Here is a 20,067-nt window from a genome sequence, read left to right as displayed (position 1 = left end):
AGAGAGCGCGCACGACGACGGGACGCGGACGGACGAGCGGGACGCGACGGGAGGAGGGCGGCGGGCGGACCGAACCGGGAGAGGCCACCCGCCGGGAACCGCCGAGCCGCCGCCAGACGGCACGCGCTCCCGCGCGACACACCGCGCCTACTGACCACGCCGAGGTTCCGGGCCGACGGCCGCGGGCGGGGGCCCGGGGGGCGGGTGTGGGGCCGCGGCGGGCCCCCCCTACACACGCGCGACAGCGAGGCGCAACGCCGGGGAGGACGGGGTGATCCCTGACCCTCCGGGCGGGGTCGGGAGAGACCGGGAACCGGCGAGGCGGGCGACGACGACCGCGCCAACGGGCTCGGCGGGAGAAGCGGACGGCGGCCGCCCCCGGGCGAGACGCGGAGGCGGAGGGGACCGGGACCCCGTGGAAAAAAGCCGGGCCGCGCGCGTGCTCGGAAACGCGGCGGGGAGAGGCGGAAGGGAAGGAGAGGCGACGACCACGCGGACGGTCTTCCCCCTCGAGGGACGTGAGGGGGGACGGCGCACCGCGGACCCACGACGCTCGGGAGGGCCGGACCTCAGGGACGGGGAGAGTCATCGACCGGAGCCCCCGCCGCCGGCAACCGGAGGAGAGCGGGCGCGCAACACGCTGGGGTATCTCGCCGCCAGGCGCCCAACCCGGCGCGGATGGCGGTTCCCCACACGTGCGACGCGAGCGCCCTTCCCGGAGGACGGACGACGGGGCCGGAAGAGTCCCCAGACGCACCTCGGCCGACGGACCCACCGTCAACAGCCGCAGACCGCGGACGACGCCCGCTAAGCCTCTTTCCCTCGCGAGGTTCCCCGAAACGCGCGGGGGCCTCCTCTTCTTTCCCCACTCGCACAGACCCCACCTTCGAGACAGACGCGCCCGCCGCCGCCGAAGGACCTCCGGCGGCGACGGGCCCCGACGCGTCCGGCGACGCGCCGGAGACGACCGACCGCCGTTTCTCCAAAGGCCGCGCCCGAGAGAGAGGTCACGGGCCCGCGACGCCAGAACCGGATCCCCGGCCCCGAGGAGGGACGGGTCACCGCTGCTCCCCGATCGTGGGAACGCTGCCGGGGAGAGGGGGAGCGAGGCGACTCCACACGGCACGCCGCAACGAGCGACACACACGCACGCGACGCGCACGGCGAGGCCGCGGACGCGGGAACGGCAAAGACGGGGAAGCGCGGGAGGGACCGCTCGCGGCGGGCACGGACGGTGCGGACGGGTGGGACCCGGGAGCCCACCGCCACCCAGCCCCGCTCTTCCCGCTCGGCTCCGCGCCCCGAGGCGTGCGCACACCATCCCCCTCGGGGGAGCGGGGTGACCGGGGGGGGTCCCGCGGCGCTCGGGCGCGCGCACGACGCGGGCCCCTTCGTCCCCCGACCACGGGTAACAACATCCCAGGCTCCGGCACGGCACGCCGGCGTCACGGCACGCTCTCTTTTGCCCCGCGTGGTTCCTCCCCGGACTCGGAGCGAGGAGGCGCGGGCCGCAGCGGGCACACAAACGCTCGGGTTCCCCCCCCCAAAAGTCGGGACGCGGCGAGGGGAACCCGGCCAGAGCTACGCGCATCGGGCGGGTCACGGGGCGGGCCGGGGCGACCCAAGGCGGGTCCGACGGGAGACCCCAAGCACACCCTTTCATCGGATCGCTAGAGAAGGCACTTTTCTCGCTGAGGGCGGGCGGGACGGACCCGACCCGACGAGCCGCCGGCCGCGGCAGCCCCAAGAGCGGGGGAAACGACGCTCGATGATCTCGAACGTGGCGAGGCGGGGGGGGTCTGCGGTATCGGTAAGGGCTTCTCTTTATCTTTTTCCTTCCGGGGGCGCATTCTCGAGCGTAACGCGGACAGGGGGGACCGGACCGAGAAAAAGCATAAACTACAAACTAGGTCCCCCGAGAGCCAGGCCTCTCCGGCACCACCCACCGGCTCTGCACCGGACGGGGAGGCATTCTAATCGTTTAACATTAAAACCCACCTCGAACGGTGAGAAGAACAGAAAAGGCCGGCCGCGACAGCTCAACACCACCACACGGCGCTCAAAAGCCTACACGGGAGAAGGCAGCGCGTGGTGGGCCGCTCGCCCGATCTCACAGGAGCTTGCGAGAGACGGTTCATCGTCCCCCGCTCACGGAGGGGGGGACGGACGCAGAGAGCCTCTTTCTTACCGCTCGCCTCGACCCCCACACGAACACACACCTTCGCAGAGGAACACCGCCGAAGGCCGGACCGCGCGCGGGAGGGCACACACGTCGGAGAAACGGGAAACGCCGCCGCCGCTCAGTACCGGGCACCTCTGAAGATCGGCCTGGAACGCTCCAGGAGCACCGCGAGGATCGCGAGCGAGGCGCGCGCACACAAAGCCCGTTCGGGAAGGGCGTGTGACGCGGCACACATCGGCCAACCCTCTCCCGGCTCGGAGGGAGGAGGGCCGCACGGGCCACACACGGTGGGCGGAGCGAAACGCGCGAGGGGGGGCAGACGCCGGAGCCCCTGACGCGCCTCACGGGAGCCCCCACGAACCACAGCGGGGAGTGCGGGGGGGCTTTCACAGGGCTCGTGCCGGAGAGACCGCACCCCTGCCTTCCACACACCACCAGTCAAAGGTGGGGAGGACAGACGCGGGGCCCGCTGGCAGAACGAGAAGAGCGGCCGCCATTCGCCATGAATGTCCGTCCCTCGCCTGGCGCGGCTTAGGCCTCCGACCCGAATGAACACAGGGCGAGAGCACCACATCGATCGACAAGCGGAACCGGGGAGAAGCGAGCGAGAGGGCACCACAGACCCGACCGACTGCCACCAAAAAAAAAAAAAAAAAAAAAAAAAAAAAAAAAAAACCCTTCACACACCACCTCCGAAACCAGAAAAAAAAAGCGGAGTGGAGTGGGCCAGCCACGGGGGAAGAAAAGGTGTGCACTCGGGGGGCACATAAGCAAGCAGCAGAAAGCCGGGCTGGGTCACCCTTTCCCCCAAAGGCCTCATGGAGACTCGGGAGCTCCACAACCTGGGGATGGGAAAAAAGTGCACTCGGGAGGCACACGGGAACAGGGGACTGGGGACACCCACCCAGTCCGTGGAGACTCGGGAGCTCCACCGCCTGCTGATCCCCGAAAGGAAAGAAAAAAAAAAAAGAAAACCCTTCACACACCACCTCCGAAACAAAAAAGAAAACCCTTCACACACCACCTCCGAAAGGAAAAAGAAAACCCTTCACACGCCACCTAAGAAACAAAAAAGAAAACCCTTCACACACCACCTCCGAAACCAAAAAAAAAAAAAAGCGGAGTGGAGTGGGCCAGCCACGGGGGAAGAAAAGGTGTGCACTCGGGAGGCACATAAGCAAGCAGCAGAAAGCCGGGCTGGGTCACCCTTCCCCCCAAAGGCCTCATGGAGACTCGGGAGCTCCCCAACCTGGGGATGGGGGGGAAAAAAAACCCTTCACACCTCCACCTTCAAAACCAAACACAATGGTGGTGGTCGTGGGGAAGAAGCGGTATGTGCACTCGGGAGGCACATAAAAGCAGGCAGCAGAAGGCCGGGCTGGTTCACCCTTCCCCCCAAGGCCTCATGGAGACTCGGGAGCTCCATAACCTGGGGATGGAGAAAACAGTGCACTCGGGAGGCACACAGGGGACCCACCCAGTCCGTGGAGACTCGGGAGCTCCATCTGATCCCCAAAAGAAACTTGGGAAAAAAAAAAAAAAACACCGGGACGGTAAGGGAAGAGCACCGGGAGGCAAGTCCCACCATCCAAACTGCACGGGTGACAACCACGAAGCGGGAACGCCTGACACGCCACGTAGGTTGGGTTAAACGGGAAAAACGACCCAGCGAGGCTCGGAAGAGACCGCAACCTACAGAGTCCTTTCATGTCACCCACTTCAAGGACAGCGTGTCAGCACCTATCTGCAGGTACAATAAGGACAGATAGCAACCACTAGAAGAATGACACCAGGTACAGGGAGCAATTCACAGACCACAGGGGACTCCTGAAAGTGAGGCTGGGTGACATGTCCCAAAAATGTCCCCATAAACAAGAGAACCGACCCTCAAAGGAACAACTGGTCGACCTCATGACCATGAAAGGACCGAGAGAGCGAGGTGGACATGCCACAAAGCCGGGCGCCCAGCCTCCTCCCGGCCGAGGACCCTGCGACCAGCCGCTAGGGATGGAGCAGGGCAAGAAAAAAAAAATACCTGACGGTACAGGAAACCGGGGACCAGTGAACAGAGAACAGAGAAGCCGTGACCGCAGCCTCCTCTCGGCCTCGAGACGACGAGGCCCGCCTCTGAGGACCGAGAGTTCTGGCAAGGAGAAAAACAAAAGAAAAAAAAGAAAAAAATGCTCCGAGGCCACCCAACGAGTACGGACCAGGGAGGCGAGAAAGCCGTCGAGACCACAGTCTCCTCTCGCCCTCAGGATGGCGAGGCCCACCGCTGAGGACCGAGGAAAAAATAAATAAATAAATAAATAAATAAATAAATAAATAAATAAAGCTCCGAGACCCCCAACGAGTCCGGACCAGGGAGGAGAGAAAGCCGGGACCACAGCCTCCTCTCGGCCTCAGGATGGCGAGGCCCGCCGCCGAGGACCGAGGGTTCTGACAAGGAGGAAAATAATCAAAAGCTCCGACACCCCCAACGAGTCCGGGCACGGGCGGCGGGGAAGAGCCGTGATCAACCAGCGCCCCCTCTCGGCCTCGGGTCGCCGGGGACCCAGGGCTCTCTCTCTCTTAGAGAGAAAAGGCGAGGGAAAGACAGCTTTGAAAGCCGGGGTACTTCACCCATCCTGGGCCTGGCCGGACCCGACACCTAGCGGTGGGACGACGCGAACGACTCAAGCCTTCTGGTCGACCCGCTCAAGTCTCCCGGCACCCTCCCCAGCCGTGGCTTTCGTTCGGTTCCATCCCAGACGCACCCATAGGCGACTCTTCCGGCACAACCTCCTACACAGAGACCGTCCCCAAGCACGACACCGACCGCGGGACACGCCCGCCCGCCAGCCGGGACTCTCGTCACTCTTTCCGCCTCACAAAAGCCACTTCGCCCTCCTTGTCGGCGACCGAGGACCAGGAGCGTTGCACAAAACGGCCAACACCGCTAGGTGGCGCCCGACGACCCACCCGACCGACAGAGATCGCTCGCTCGCTCGCTCGCTCTCGCTCGCTCGCTCGGCCGCGGCGCGCGAGCCTTCTCTGGCGCGACAGAGTGTCCTCCCACGCTCACGCCCGGAGGTGACACGCACCCACGACAGGGCAGGGGACTCCCCGTCGTCGGTTCCCCCACACCCCATCCCCGAACATGGGTGAACGCGGGCTGGCCGGGACGGACGTTCGGGAGGAGCCACGGACGCTCAGGCTACGAAAACGAAAGGAGAAACCGAGACCACAGGCAGCTAGCTAGGAAAACAGGCCAATCGCTCTCCCTCGTGGAGAGGGAGGGAGGGAGGGAGGCTCACGGGAAACAAAGAGTGCGTCTCCACGATCAGTGACAGTATTAAGTGGGCCAGTCGAGGGGCTGCGACACTTAGAGCACGGTGAGAGGGAGAGACCGAGGGACTGAGGGAGACCGAGGACCGAGGGAGGGAGGGAGGTGGCCATGGCAGGCAGTCTCCTGCCATCCGAGTCTCCTTTCAAAGACATAGACTTCACCTTGGCCACTGCTTACTTGCTTGCTTGCTTGCTTGCTTGCTTGCTTGCTTGCTTGCCTGCTTGCTTGCCTGCTTGCTTGCTTGCAGTTCTTTTTCTCCACACCACTCCCCACACCCCCGGCACCTACTTCTCAGACTAAATACCGAGTCAGAGAAAACGAAAACAGTCGTGGAATAATGTGTTTGTTTGTGTGTGTGTTTTAAAATATCTCCATTGGATTTCATTTCCAGGAATAATAGGGTCATGCGGATCTGTTGTGAACATTTTCACTTAGGACGGAGAAAATTAAAAGGTCGTTTGATGGATTTCTGGTGGAGGGTCTATTTCCCACCGCGATGAAGATGATCTCCTGATCCTTGTACTTTCAGTTTCTGAGTGCTGCTGGCATGACAGACACGGGCCCTCACACGCGCGTTGACGAGACAGTACTGACTGAGTGACAGCATGGAGCCCGTAGGACAAGGCTTCGGCTTCCCCTTCCCCTCCCACATAAACCAGAAAAATAAATAAATAGATCAATAAATACCCAGAGGCAGAAACATGGAAGCAGCTTCTCAGACCCTTTAGAGAAGGCTCCTGAGGTCTGACTGGGGTGACACACGTGGCAGAGGAGACGACTAGGCCAGGGCTCCTCCCTTCACAACCATCATCCAGGCCCCCAGCACTGCCTGCCTGCCTTCCTCCCTCCCTCCTTCCCTCCTTTTATAAATGCCAGGTTATTTATTTTAATTGACTTATTTTTAATTGCGTTGGGAGGCTAGACATTTTTGGGTTTTCGGGAGTGGACAGACATACGAAAGGAAGGAAGGAAGGAAGGAAGGAAGGAAGGAAGGAAGGAAGGAAGGAGAGAAAGGATCAGAGCAGTGAATATACAGGTGCACTGTCATTACACCAATGTGGACTGCAGATAGAAAATAAGAGGAAGAAAAAAAGAATAGAATGTCACCAAAAGGTCAGCCTGGTCTATAAAAGTGAGTTCCAGGACAGCCAGAGCTATTCTATGAAATTGCCCGAGTTCAAATCAGCAATTTCCCAACTCCAACAAGAATGTTTACAGGAAAGGCAACAGATAAAGGCCCATCAAAGAAGTCCAGTGGAGCTGTAGGCACACCCTTTGAAACTTCTCTATTGCAAGGTCACAGAGTTAGGAAAGGATCTTGATCTTAAACTTTCCTTAATAGTAAGTCTCTGTGTGTATCATACTCAAGCCAAGTGCCCTCAGAGCTCATGGAAGATGAAACAGAGCTCTACAATAAGAGACGGGTGTTGGGGTGGGGGGGGGATTCACTCAAGAAAATTAAAGCAAAGCCCTACACTAACCCTGGCACACAGTAAAATCAGTCCTATGAGGAAATTTTTAGCTCTAATTGCCCACGTTTTACAAAGGCTTCTAACCGGGAAGTGATGATGCATGACTTTAGTTCCAGCACGCGGCCTGGTCTCCAAGAGCGAGTTCCAGGACTGACTCAAAAACTAGAGAGAAACCCTGTCACAAAAAAAGAACAAACAAACAAAAAAATCTATTACATAAATCAATAGATGCATACATAGATGGAAGAATAGATGAGAGACAGACAGAAAGAGAGAGAGAGAGAGAGAGAGAGAGAGAGAGAGAGAGAGAGAGACCCAAACCCCATCTTCTGTCTTCTGATGGTACCAGGCTCTCTCCCAGGGGTCACAGAGGAAGGTGGGCAGGCAGCAACGCAGACAGTGTACGTGTGTGATATCAAGCAAGCCTATATGTGATATATAGGGTCTAATAGGGCATTGTCAGTATTACATTGGGGTAGGTCTCAGGAGCACAAGAATCCAAATCTCTGATGTATTCCCTGTCACCAGAAGAGGGCACTAGATCCCCACCATGTGGTTTCTGGAAATTCTCTGCAGTTCTGATTGTTTTCATTGTTCCTCCTGCTTGCCTGTATTTAGTGAGAGAGTGGGTAACACTCCTCCCTGCTTCTCTGTGTGTCTGTGCCTGTCACATCCTGGATAGTCAGAGTGCCCGCCACCTATGCCTGCCTGAGATGTAGCCGGCAGCCCTGGCTGGGGCTGGGGGAAAGGGAGAGAGTGGATTCTCCTGGAGAGCCATGGGCAGAGGCTCTGTGGATTCCCTGCAAGAGGCCTCACTGTTTCAGGTACAGCTGTGACCAGGTCTGAATCCAGGACAGACTCCAAAGCCAGAGAGAATCCCTGTCTCAGAAAATAACAACAACAACAAAAAAATAAGTAAACTAATAGATAAATTGATAGCCAGGCAGAGACTCAGAGAGATGATAAAACACCTCAGAGATCAGGGAGCCCAAGGCAGGCAGGTCACTGCGAGTGTAAGGCTACCTTGTTCTGCAGACTGAGATTCAGGACAGGCAAAATGACACAGATAAATTCTGTTTAAAAAAAATGGTGTTCAGTGCATGCCTTTAATCCCTGCACTAGGAGGCAGAGGCAGATGGATCTCTGTGAGTCTGAGGCCAGTCTTGTCTACAAAGTGAGTTCCAGGGCATACAAGGATACACAAGGAAACCCTAAGTTGAAAAACCACAAATAAACAAACAGATAATAACAATAAAAATATTTGAGAGTTCAAATAATTGACTTCATCCACAATAAAAAAATATGGATATCAAAATATCAAATGCACTTGAACACATTGACACAGGAGACCGCTTCCTAAATATAACCCCAGTAGCACAGACACCGAGAGAAACAAAATGAATACAGGAGACCTCCTGACACTGAAAAGCTTCTGCAAAGCAAAGGACATGGCCAACAAGACAAAACGACGGCCTACACAATGGGAAAAGATCTTCACTAACCCCACATCAGACAGAGGTCTGGTCTCCACAATATACAAAGAACTCAAGAAATTGGTCATCTAAAGAACAAAGAATCCAATTGACAAAATGGAGTACAGACCTAAACAGAGAACTCTCAATGGAGGAATCTAAAATGGCTGACAGACACTGAAGAAAATGGTCAACATCCTTAGTCATCAGAGAAATGTACATCAAAACGAGTTTCTATGTCTCTTGGATGAAAGAATGAAAGGAGTGCATCCCCACACCCCGGCTCAGTGTTTAGTATCACGTTCTGTTAATTTCTTGTACATTTAGTTTAATTTCACATTTTGTTCATCTCTCTTGGTCTGCACCAAGTGTTTCCCTGTGTGGGGTGGGGCATGGAAGGTGTCTTATTTCAGAACATTTTATTTTACTTTGCTTTGAGACGGTCTTTCCAGTTGTGTAGAACTTAGTTTAATTCCAAATTTTTTAAAAAGATTTGTGGGTTTTTTTATTTTTTTAATATTTATTTATTTATGTACACAATATTCTGTCTCTGTGTATGCCTGAAGGCCAGAAAAGGGATCCAGACCTCATTACATATGGTTCATGAGCCAGCATGTGGTTCCTGGGAATTGAACTCAGGGCCTTTGGAAGAGCAGGCAATGCTCTTAACCACTGAGCCATCTCTCCAGCCCTAAAGAATTTTTTATGGTTTGTTTAACTTTATTTTACATGCAGTGGCATGAATGTGTCAGTTCATCCAGAAATTGGATTTACAATCACTTATGTGCTGCTGCCATGTGGGTCCTAGGAATTGAACCCACTTCTTCAGGAAGAGCCACCAAACCATCTCTCCAGGCCTTCCTTTAATTTAACAAATGTATTGGTGTGTCTCTAGGTGTGCCTCTCTCTCTCTCTCTCTCTCTCTCTCTCTCTCTCTCTCTCTCTCTCTCTGTGTGTGTGTGTGTGTGTGTGTGTGTGTGTGTGTGTGTGTGTGTGGGTGGGTGACTCTGTGTGTCTGTGGGGTGGCCTTTGACTTTACCAAGGTGAACACATTCAAGAGAAGAGATGGTGATTTACAGATAGAACACAAAAAAAAACAAAACAAAAACAAACAGATAGCTTGATCTTTAAAAGTGAGTTCCAGGACAGCCAAGGCAGGGCTATTACCTGAAATTGACTGAATTCATATCAGCAATTTCTCAACTCCAACAAGAATGTTTACAGAGAAGTCAAGAAAAAAAAATCATGTTGAATGAAGTGCCAGAGTCAAAGACCTGCTCCACTACCTGCCAACCCTGGCTGTATTTTGAATCTCATATTTGATTTCTCTCTCCACGTACATTGAGTTTAATACATGTGAAGGCAGACTGAAGAAAACAATCAAGAAAAAGAGAAAACATGAGGAGTGGGACAAAACAGAGATCTAGAATGGGAGAGAGAGGGAGAGAGAGAGAGAGAGAGAGAGAGAGCGCATTCACCTCAGTCCTGTGAGAAAACCACCTCAGTCCTTTGAAGAAATTTATAAGTCTCATTGCCTACCATTCTAAAAATTAAAACCATCTACTTGGGTGGTGGCGGCGGCGCATTCCTTTATTCCCGGTTCTCAGCCTATTCTACAAGAGCTACTTCCAGGACTGGGTCCAAAGCCAGAGAGAAGAAAAGTTTGTGATTTACTTAACTTCATTATATGTGCAATGGTGTGAGGGTGTCAGATCACCCCGGAACTGCATTTACAATCACTTATGTGCTGCCATCTGGGTGCTGGGAATTGAACTCAGGACCTTTGGAAAAGCAGGCAATGCTCTTAACTGCTGAATCATCTCTCCAGCATTAAAGAATTTTTTATGGTTTATTTAACTTTATTTTACGTGCAGTGGCATGAATGTGTCAGATCATCCTGAAACTGGATTTACAGTCACTTATGTGCTGCTGCCATGTGGGTCTTGGGAATGGAACTCACTTCTTCAGGAAGAGCCACCAAGCTCTTCAATGGTGTTTTACAGATAGAAAATAAGAAAACAAGACAAAAACAAACAGATAGCCTGATCTTTAAAAGTGAGTTCCAGGACAGTCAGGACTATTACATGAAATTGCCTGAGTTCAAATCAGCAATTTCTCAATTCCAACAAGAATGTTTACAGAGAAGTCAAGAAAAAAAAAAACCAACAAATCAGGTTGAATGAAGTGCCAGAGTCAAAGGCCTGCTCCACTACCTGCCAACCCTGGCTGTATTTTGAATCTCATATTTGGTTTCTCTCTCCACGCACATTGAGTTTAATACATGTGAAAGGCAGACTGAAGGAAACAATCAAGAAAAAGAGAAAACATGAGGAGTGGGACAAAATAGAGATCTAGAATGGGAGAGAGAGAGAGAGAGAGAGAGAGAGAGAGAGAGAGAGAGAGCATTCACTTCAGTCCTGTGAGAAAACCACCTCAGCCTCATTTATAAGTCTCATTGCCCACCATTCTAAAAATTAAAACCATCTAGCTGGGTGGTGGTGGCGGCGCATTCTTTTATTCCTGGTTCTCAGCCTATTCTACAAAAGCTACTTCCAGGACAGGCTCCAAAGCCAGAGAGAAGAAATGTTTGTGATTTACTTAATTTCATTACATGTGCAATGGTGTGAGGGTGTCAGATCACCCAGGAACAGCATTTACAATCACTTATGCGCTGCCATGTGGGTGCTGGGAATTGAACTGAGATATCTCTCCTGAAAATTGAACTCAGGACCTCTGGAAGAAGAGCCAGTTCTCTTAAACTCTGAGCTATTTCTTCAGCCCTTGTTTGTTTCTTTAATTTAGGAAAAAGAATACTGTATTATTTTAATGCATGAGCACTCTCTCTGCACCCACTTCCATTCACCAAGAGAGTGCACTAGATCTCCACCCTGTGGTTTCTGGTAATTTCAGAAATTCCATCTCTGCACTTCTGATACTTTCCTTGTCCATGAAGAGGACATGAATAACATTAAAAATCAAAATCCCCTGGCAGTATTTCTTTGCCAAATGCATGACAGTTCTATATGAGACCACCCCGTAGCATTGTTTTATTTCATTTATTTTGTGATTTCTGACTCTCTCGTACATTGAGTTTAACTTCAGATTTTATTTGTTTTTCTCAGTGTTCCCATGTCTATCCCCGTGAGTGCGTGTGTGAGAGTGTGTGCCTGTGTGCGTGTGTGCGTGTGTGTGTGTGTGTGTGTGTGTGTGTCTGTGTGTGTCTGTGTGTGTGTGTCTGTGTCTATGTTTATGTATATGTGGGGGGGATTACAATTCAAACTATTTTAGTGAAGGCCCTTTGCAGACAAGACAGCATGGCTGTTAACTTCACCAAGATGAAAGCTTTTAGAAGGCTGCCTTTGGTAACCACCATGAGAGCTGACCTCAACAAGATGGTAGACACCATGAGGCATATTTTCAAGGTCCATTTCTTTTTCTGTCTCCTAGCCTCTAGAGCACCATGATTTGAATGCAGTGTCTCCAGATTCTCCAGCTATACATGCAAAGAAAGATACCATAAACCTTTAGGCTCCTGTCAAGGGTGAGAGGGTTCAAAAGAAAAGAAAAAAAGAAAGGAAAAGAAAAGAAAAGAAAGGAAAAGAAACGAAATGTGAAAGACAGACTGAGGGGAAAAAATTCAAGAAAAACAGAGAAGTTCCCATGAGGAATGGGACAAAGCAAAGATCTAGAGCGAAAGAGAGAGAGTGAAAGAGAGGGAGAGAGAGAGGAAAGAGAGAGGAGAGAGAGAGAGAGAGAGAGAGAGAGAGAGAGAGAGAGAGAGAATTCCCTCAAACAAACAAACAAAAAAACACCCTTACAGAACACCTGGCACACAGTGATCTCAGTCCTTTGAGAAAATTTATAAGTCCCATTGCCCACCATTGGAAAAAAAAATATCCATCTGGGTAATGGTGGCAGTGCATTTCTTTATTCTCAGTTCTCGGCCCTCAGATCAGGAGAGACAGAGGCAGACAGATTGCTGTGAGTTTGAGGCTACCTTGTTTTGCAGTGTGAGTTTCAGGACAGGCAAATGACAGACACAGAGAAACCCTGTCTTGAAAAAGAAGTGTGTTTAGGAGGCAGAGGTAGAGGCAGAGGCAGCTAGATCTGTGTGAGTCTAAGGCCAGCCTTGTCTATAAAGTGAGTTCCAGGGCAAACAAGGATACACAGGGAACCCCAAGGTAGAAAAACCACTAATAATAATAATAATAATAATAATAATAATAATAATAATCTAAGAGCTCAATTCATTGACTTCAACCACAATTCAAAAATTAAAAAATAAAACAAAGAGTGTGTCTGATCAATCAGGAACAGTGAAAGGACTATGTGGGCCAAGGGGCTGCCACAATTATGACTTGTTAAGAGGGAGGAACTGGGGGGTGGGGGAGGGAGGGAGGGAGGCAACAAAGGCAGTTTCTTGCCACCTGAATGCCTTTCAAAGACATTTCACCATAACAACCACTTGCTTCCTTTCTTGGGGATCTTTTTCACAGTTGTGTTTGTACAGCCCCACACCCCACTTCTCAAACTAAAAGTCCAAGTGTGAGAAAACCAAAACAGTCATGGAAAAATTCCCACTTGGATACCTTTTCCAAAAACAACGGTAACAAAAATATGTATACCTAAGCAGACCGATCAAGTTGTAGCCTCACCCTTGACTGGTTCAGCAAGGAGTTCTGGCTGTTAGGAAGGGCTGGCGACCTTGAATATTCCTAGTCTGTAAAATCTGGAGTCCCACGCCTACCCCGTGCCCTCAGGGGACAGGGGTGGAGGCCAGGGCCCCTGCCATGGGCGATCTCCTAGATCAGCTACAGGCTCTTATCGTTCCTGGGCCTGCTTAGAGAAAGACATGATGAGATGCAGAGAAAATTAAAACAGCCATGAAATGCTACGAAAAATTCCGACTTGGACATCATTTCCAGGAATATTGACACAGTGAATTGTTTGTTTAGAACATTTTCACTTCAGACAGAAAAAAATAAAAAAAGGTCATTTTATTCTCAGACCCTTTACAGCTCCTGAGGAATGGGGTGCTGGGGTCACAGCAGACATGGCAGAGGATGTAACTAGGCCAGGGCTCCCTTCTCAACCACCAACCAGGCCCCCAGCACTGCCTTCCTTTGTTCCGTGGTTTTTTCATTTTCTTGCTTTTAATCTTCTGTCTTTCTTTTCTCTTTCTTTCTTTCTTTCTTTCTTTCTTTCTTTCTTTCTTTCTTTTTTTTTCTTTTGGTTCAACATGTATACATTTTTGTAATTTGGTATGGGGTCTTTTCTATACAACCTGTCTCCAATTCAAGGAGGGCCACCTGCCTCTGTCTCTTAGATGATAGAAGAAAAGGGGTGTACCACAGCAACCCAGCTTTGTGTTTCGTATGTTGTTCAATTAAATTCTTGTACATGTAGTTTAATTTCAATTTTGTTTTGTTTTGTTTTTCGAGACTGGGTTTCCCTGCATAACAGTCCTAGCTGTTCTTGGAACTAGCTCCTTTCTTGAAGCCCTGGCTGGCCTCTAACTCCCAGGGATTCACCTGCCTCTGCCTCCTGTGTGCTGGGAATAAAGGCATGAGACACCACTGCCCGGCCAATTTCAAATTCTATTTAAATCTCTCGATGTGCCTTCTGTATGTGGGGGAGACAGGGAAGGTGTCATATTTTAAAACATTTTCATAACTGCACTTAGCACTGCACTCTTTTACATTTTATTTTACTTTAAATTGAGACAGTATTTCTAGTTCTGTGGGACTTAATTTAAATTAAGTGTGTGTGTGTGTGTGTGTGTCTGTGTGTCTGTGTGTCTGTGTGTGTGTGTGTGTAGATAGGGTGGCTTTTGACCTCAACAGATGAAGGCATTTAAGGGCACTGGCTCCATATTTGACAGAGGCAGGATCTCTGGGAGTTTTAGGCCAGCCTGGTCTACAAGAAAGGAGCTAGTTCCAAGAAAAGTCTCCAAAGCAACAGAGAAACCCTGTCTTGTAAAGCAAAACACAAAACCAAACAAAAAAATAAATAAAATGAGAGAGAGAGAGAGAGAGAGAGAGAGAATGTGAACTTACAGATAGGAACCAAGAAAAAAAAAACAGAATGTCACCAAGAAGACAGCCTGGTCTGTAAAGTGAGTTCCAGGACAGCTAGGGCTGTTATACAGAGAAACCATGCCTCAAAAATTAATAAAAGAAGGAAAGAAAGAAAGAAAGAAAGAAAGAAAAGAAAGAAAAGAAAAGAAAACAAAGGCAGTTTTTATTTTTTTTTCTCTTTTTATGCCAGGTCATTTATTTTAATTTTAGTTTTTCTTTTAAGATTGTATTTGCAGCAGCAGTGTTCAGAAAGAAGTGCTGGACCATGTAGTGTAATAGTTTGTCTGAAACATAAATAAAAAGACAGGTCCTGTCTCAAAAAAAAAATCCAGTTAAAACGTGAAATAAAACAAAGAAGGGGCTTTTGGTTTTGTTTTGCTTTGTTTTTTTCTAAGGAACCTGAAAATGACTAAATTCAACAATTTTTCAACTTCAGCAAGAAGGTAGTCTTTCCCAGCTCCAACAAGAGTGCAGTAAATAGGCATTTCTAGGCCCTGTCAACAGAAGAGGGCACTTGATTCCCACCACGTGGTTTCTGGAAATTGTTTATGGGGTGGCTTTTGAACTCAAAAAGATGAAAACATTCAAAGGGAAGGGTTCCATATCTGGAAGAGGCTGGTGGATCTCTGGGATAGTTTTGAGGCCAGCCTCAAACTAGTTCCAAAGACAGGATCCAAAGCAACAGAGAAACCCTGCCTTGACTCAAAAATCAAAACAAAAACACAAACAAACAAAAAAATAAAACATAAAATAAAAAAAAAACAGCTCACAAATCACAATCCCAGAGAACCTAGACAACAACGAGGACCCTAAGAGAGACATATATAGATCTAATCTACATGAGTAGTAGAAAAAGACAAGATCTCCTTGGAGCATGGGAACCTTGGGAGGGGGTTGAAGAGGAGAGGAGAGGCAGGGAGGGGGAGCAGAGACAAATGTAGAGCTTAACAAAAATAAATAAAAGAAACAAGTAAAGCCAGGTGGTGGTGGTACACGCCTTTAATCCCAGCACTCAGGAGGCAGAGGCAGGTGAATCTTTGTGAGTTTGAGGCCAGCCTGGTCTACAAGAGTTAGTTCCAGCCCAGGCTCCAAAGCTACAGAGAAACCCTGTCTTGAAAAACCAAAAATAAATGAATAAATAAATAAAATAGGCATGGATTTTAAAAAACTCAAATGCAAACTCAGTAGAAAGAAATACTTTCAGTATGCCATTCAAGAATTAGGGAAACCTATTATCCTAGCACTTAGGAGACACAGGAAGAAGAACATCAGTGAGTTAAAATGCAGACTCATCTACCAAGTTAGAACACAAGACTCGTGCACTGTCTCCTAGGTCCAACACTCCCATGGTCAAGTTTCTCGAAACAAGGAGACGGTTCATAATGTCTGCTTCTTTCCTTTCTTCCTTCCCTCCCTCCTTCCTTCCTTCCTTCCTTCCTTCCTTCTTTCTTTTTTTTTGTTTAACTTTTATATATGTTTTAAATTTGGAATGAGGGCCTCTCTATGAAGCCTGGGATTCACAGAGGAACACCTGCCTCTGTCTCTTGGATGATAGAATGAAAGGTCTGCACCACCACACCCTGGCTCAGCATTTAGTATCTCGTTCTGTTAATTTCTTGTACATGACGCTTTATTTCAAATTTTGTTTGTATCTCTTGGTCTGCACCAAATGTGTCCCTGTGGGGGGTGGGGCACGGAACGTATCCGATTTCAGAACACTTTACTTTACTTAGATTCGAGACAGTCTTTCCAGTTGTGTAGAACTAAGTTTAATTTTCAATTTTTAAAAAATATTTTTATGATGTATTTAACTTTATTTTACATGCAGCGGCGTGAAACTGGATTTACAATCACTTATGAGCTGCTGCCATGTCGGGGGTAGGTCTCAGGAGCACAAGAACCGAAATCTCTGATGTCTTCCCTGTCACCAGAAGAGGGCACTAGATCCCCACCATGTGGTTTCTGGAAATTCCAGAAATTCCATCTCTTCAGTTCTGATTGTTTTCATTGTTCTTCCTGCATGCCTGCACTTAGTGAGAGAGTGGGCACCACCCACCCTGCTTCTCTGTGTGTCTATGCCTGTCACATCCTGGATAGCCAGAGTGCCCGCCACCTATGCCTGTCTAAGATGTAGCCGGCAGCCCTGGTTGTGGCTGGGGGAAAGGGTGAGAGTGGTTCCCCTGGAGGGCCCTGGGCAGAGGCTCTGCGGATTCCCTGCAAGAGGCCTCACTGCTTCAGGTACAGCTGTGACCAGGTCTGAATCCAGGACAGACTCCAAAGCCAGAGAGAATCCCTGTCTCACAAAACAAATAAAAAAAAAAATAAGTAAACTAATAGATAAATTGATAGCCAGGTAGAGACTCAGAGAGATGATAAAACACCTCAGAGATCAGGGAGCCCAAGGCAGGCAGGTCACTGCGAGTTTAAGGCTACCTTGTTCTGCAGACTGAGATTCAGGACAGGCAAAATGACACAGACAAAGTCTGTTTTTATTTATTTATTTATTTATTTATTTATTTATTTATTTTTAAAAAAGGTGTTTAGAGCATGCCTTCAATCCCTGCACTAGGGCAGAGACAGCTGGATCTCTGTGAGTCTGAGGCCAGCCTTGTCTACAAAGTGAGTTCCAGGGGCATACAAGGATACACAAGGAAACCCTAAGTTGAAAAACCACAAATAAACCAACAGATAAACAGATAATAACAATAAAAATATTTGAGAGTTCAAATAATTGACTTCATCCACAATAAAAAATTATAGAAATCAAAATATCAAACGCACTTGAACGCATTGGCATAGGAGACCGCTTCCTAAATATAACCCCAGTAGCACAGACACCGAGAGAAACAAAATGAATACATGAGACCTCCTGACACTGAAAAGCTTCTGTAAAGCAAACGACATGGCCTACAAGGCAAAACGACGGCCTACACAATGGGAAAAGATCTTCACTAACCCCATATCAGACAGAGGTATGGTCTCCACAATATACAAAGAACTCAAGAAATTGGTCATCTAAAGAACAAAGAATCCAATTGACAAAATGGAGTACAGACATAAACAGAGAACTCTCAACAGAGGAATCTAAAATGGCTGACAGACACTTAAGAAAATGTTTAACATCCTTCGTCATCAGAGAAATGTACATCAAAAGGAGTTTCTAGGACCAAGGAGACAGTTCATAATGTCTCCTCCTTCCTTCCTTCCTTCCTTCCTTCCTTCCTTCCTTATTTTTTTTTTGGTTGAACTTTTATATATATATATATATATATATATATATATATATATATATATATATTTTAAATTTGGGGTGGGGGCCTCTCTACAAAGCATGGGATTTCACAGAGGTCCACCTGCCTCTGTCTCTTGGATGAAAGAATGAAAGGAGTGCATCCCCACACCCCGGCTCAGTGTTCAGTATCTCGTTCTGTTAATTTCTTGTACACTTAGTTTAATTTCAAATTTTGTTCGTCTCCCTTGGTCTGCACCAAGTTTTTCCCTGTGGGGGGTGTGGCAGGGAAGGTGTCCTATTCCAGAACATTTTATTTTACTTTGCTTTGAGACAGTCTTTCCGGTTGTGTAGAACTTAGCTTAATTTCAAATTTTTTTTTAAAAAAATTTGATTTTTTTTAATATTTATTTATTTTTATGTATACAATATTCTGTCTCTGTGTATGCCTGAAGGCCAGAAGAGGGATCCAGACCTCATTACAGATGGTTGCGAGCCAGCATGTGGTTGCTGGGAATTGAACTCAGGACATTTGGAAGAGCAGGCAATGCTCTTAAGCGCTGAGCCATCTCTCCAGCCCTAAGGACGTTTTTATGGTTTATTTAACTTTATTTTATGTGCAGTGGCATGAATGTGTCAAATCATCCAAAAACTGGATTTACAGTCATGTATTTATTTACTGCCATGTGGGTCCTGGGAATTGATCCCACTTCTTCAGGAGGAGCCACCAAGCCATTTCACCAGGCCTTCCTTTAATTTAACAAATTTATTTCTGTGTCTCTAGGTGTGCCTCTCTCTCTCCCCCCCCCGTGTGTGTGTGTGTGTGTGTGTGTGTGTGTGTGTGTGTGTGTGAGACTCTGTGTGTCTGTGGGGTGGCCTTTGACTTTACCAAGGTGAACACATTCAAGAGAAGAAATGGTGATTTACAGATAGAACATAAAAAAACAAAAAACAAAATCTAACAGATAGCCTGATCTTTAAAAGTGAGTTCCAGGACAGCCGAGGCAAGGCTATTACCTGAAATTGACTGAATTCATATCAGCAATTTCTCAACTCCAACAAGAATGGTTACAGAGAAGTCAAGAAAAAAAAAAACAAATCATGTTGAATGAAGTGCCAGAGTCAAAGGCCTGCTCCACTACCTGCCAACCCTGGCTGTATTTTGAATCTCATATTTGGTTTCTTTCTGCACATACATTGAGTTTAATACATGTAAAAGGCAGACTGAAGAAAACAATCAAGAAAAACAGAAAACAATGTGTGTGTGTGTGTGTGTGTGTGTGTGTGTGCGTGTGTGTGTGTGTGTGTGTGTGTGTGTGAGAGAGAGAGAGAGAGAGAGAGAGAGAGAGAGAGAGAGAGAGAGAGAGAGAATGTGGATTTACAGATAGGAAACAAGAAAAAAAACCAGAATGTCACAAAGAAGACAGCCTGGTCTGTAAAGTGAGTTCCAGGACAGCTAGGGCTGTTAGGCAGAGAAACCATGCCTCAAAAAATAATAAAAGAAGAAAAGAAAGAACGCAAGAAAGCAAGCAAGAGAGAGAGAAAGAAAGAAAGAAAGAAAGAAAGGAAGGAAGGAAGGAAGGAAGAGGAAAAAGGGAAAAAAGAAAGAAAGGGAAAAAACTCTGGGAGTTTTAGGCCAGTCTGGTCTACATGAAAGGAGTTAGTTCCAAGAACAGTCCCCAAAGCAACAGAGAAACCCTGTCTTGTAAAGCAAAACACAAAACCAAACAAAAAGATAAATAAAATATGAGAGAGAGAGAGAGAAGAAGAAGAAGAAGAAGAAGAAGAAGAAGAAGAAGAAGAAGAAGAAGACGAAGAAGAAGAAGAAGAAGAAGAAGAAGAAGAAGAAGAAGAAGAAGAAGAAGAAGAAGAAGAAGAAGAAGAAGAAGAAGAAATGTGAATTTACAGATAGGAAACAAGAAAAAAAACAAACAGAATGTCACCAAGAAGACAGCCTGGTCTATAAAGTGAGTTCCAGAACAGCTAGGGCTGTTATACAGAGAAACTATGCCTCAAAAATTAATGAAAGAAGGAAAGAAAGCAAAAAAGAAAGAAAGAGAGAGAGAGAGAGAGAGAGAGAAAGAAAAGAAAAGAAAAGAAAGACAGTTTTTTTTTCTTTTTTTCTCCTTTTAATGCCAGGTCATTTATTTTAATTTTAGTTTTTCTTTTAAGATTGCATTTGCAGCAACAGTGTTCAGAAAGAAGTGTTGGACCATGTAGTGAAATAGTTTGTCTGAAACATAAATAAAAAGAAAGGTCCTGTCTCAAAAAAAAAAATCAAGTTAAAATGTGAAATAAAACAAAGAA

At 48.1% G+C, this 20,067-nt stretch overlaps 1 protein-coding gene and 1 long non-coding RNA gene across 2 annotated transcripts in view; one reads left to right on the top strand and one right to left on the bottom strand.

Annotated features, from left to right (window-relative positions):
* LOC148117082 (uncharacterized) overlaps positions 1-3,613 on the bottom strand; it is a 16,589-nt gene extending 12,976 nt beyond the window's left edge. The window contains exon 1 of the mRNA XM_087903235.1: positions 2,220-3,613. Coding sequence (XP_087759361.1) covers positions 2,301-2,756 — 456 coding nt within the window. The 5' untranslated portion in view covers positions 2,757-3,613 and the 3' untranslated portion in view covers positions 2,220-2,300. The remainder of the gene's footprint in view (positions 1-2,219) is intronic.
* A 1,578-nt stretch (positions 3,614-5,191) lies between these two features.
* LOC148117081 (uncharacterized) lies at positions 5,192-6,196 on the top strand. The gene is made up of 2 exons (XR_015737190.1): positions 5,192-5,556; positions 5,902-6,196. It is a non-coding gene; the product is annotated as an uncharacterized LOC148117081 (long non-coding RNA).
* The last annotated feature ends 13,871 nt before the right edge of the window (positions 6,197-20,067 follow it).

The sequence above is a fragment of the Myodes glareolus genome, unplaced genomic scaffold, assembly GCF_982192425.1.
Source record: "Myodes glareolus unplaced genomic scaffold, mMyoGla1.1 HAP1_SCAFFOLD_81, whole genome shotgun sequence".
Lineage (NCBI taxonomy): Eukaryota > Metazoa > Chordata > Mammalia > Rodentia > Cricetidae > Myodes > Myodes glareolus.
Note: the sequence above shows the minus strand (reverse complement) of the source record. Positions and strands in the feature narration are given on the sequence as shown.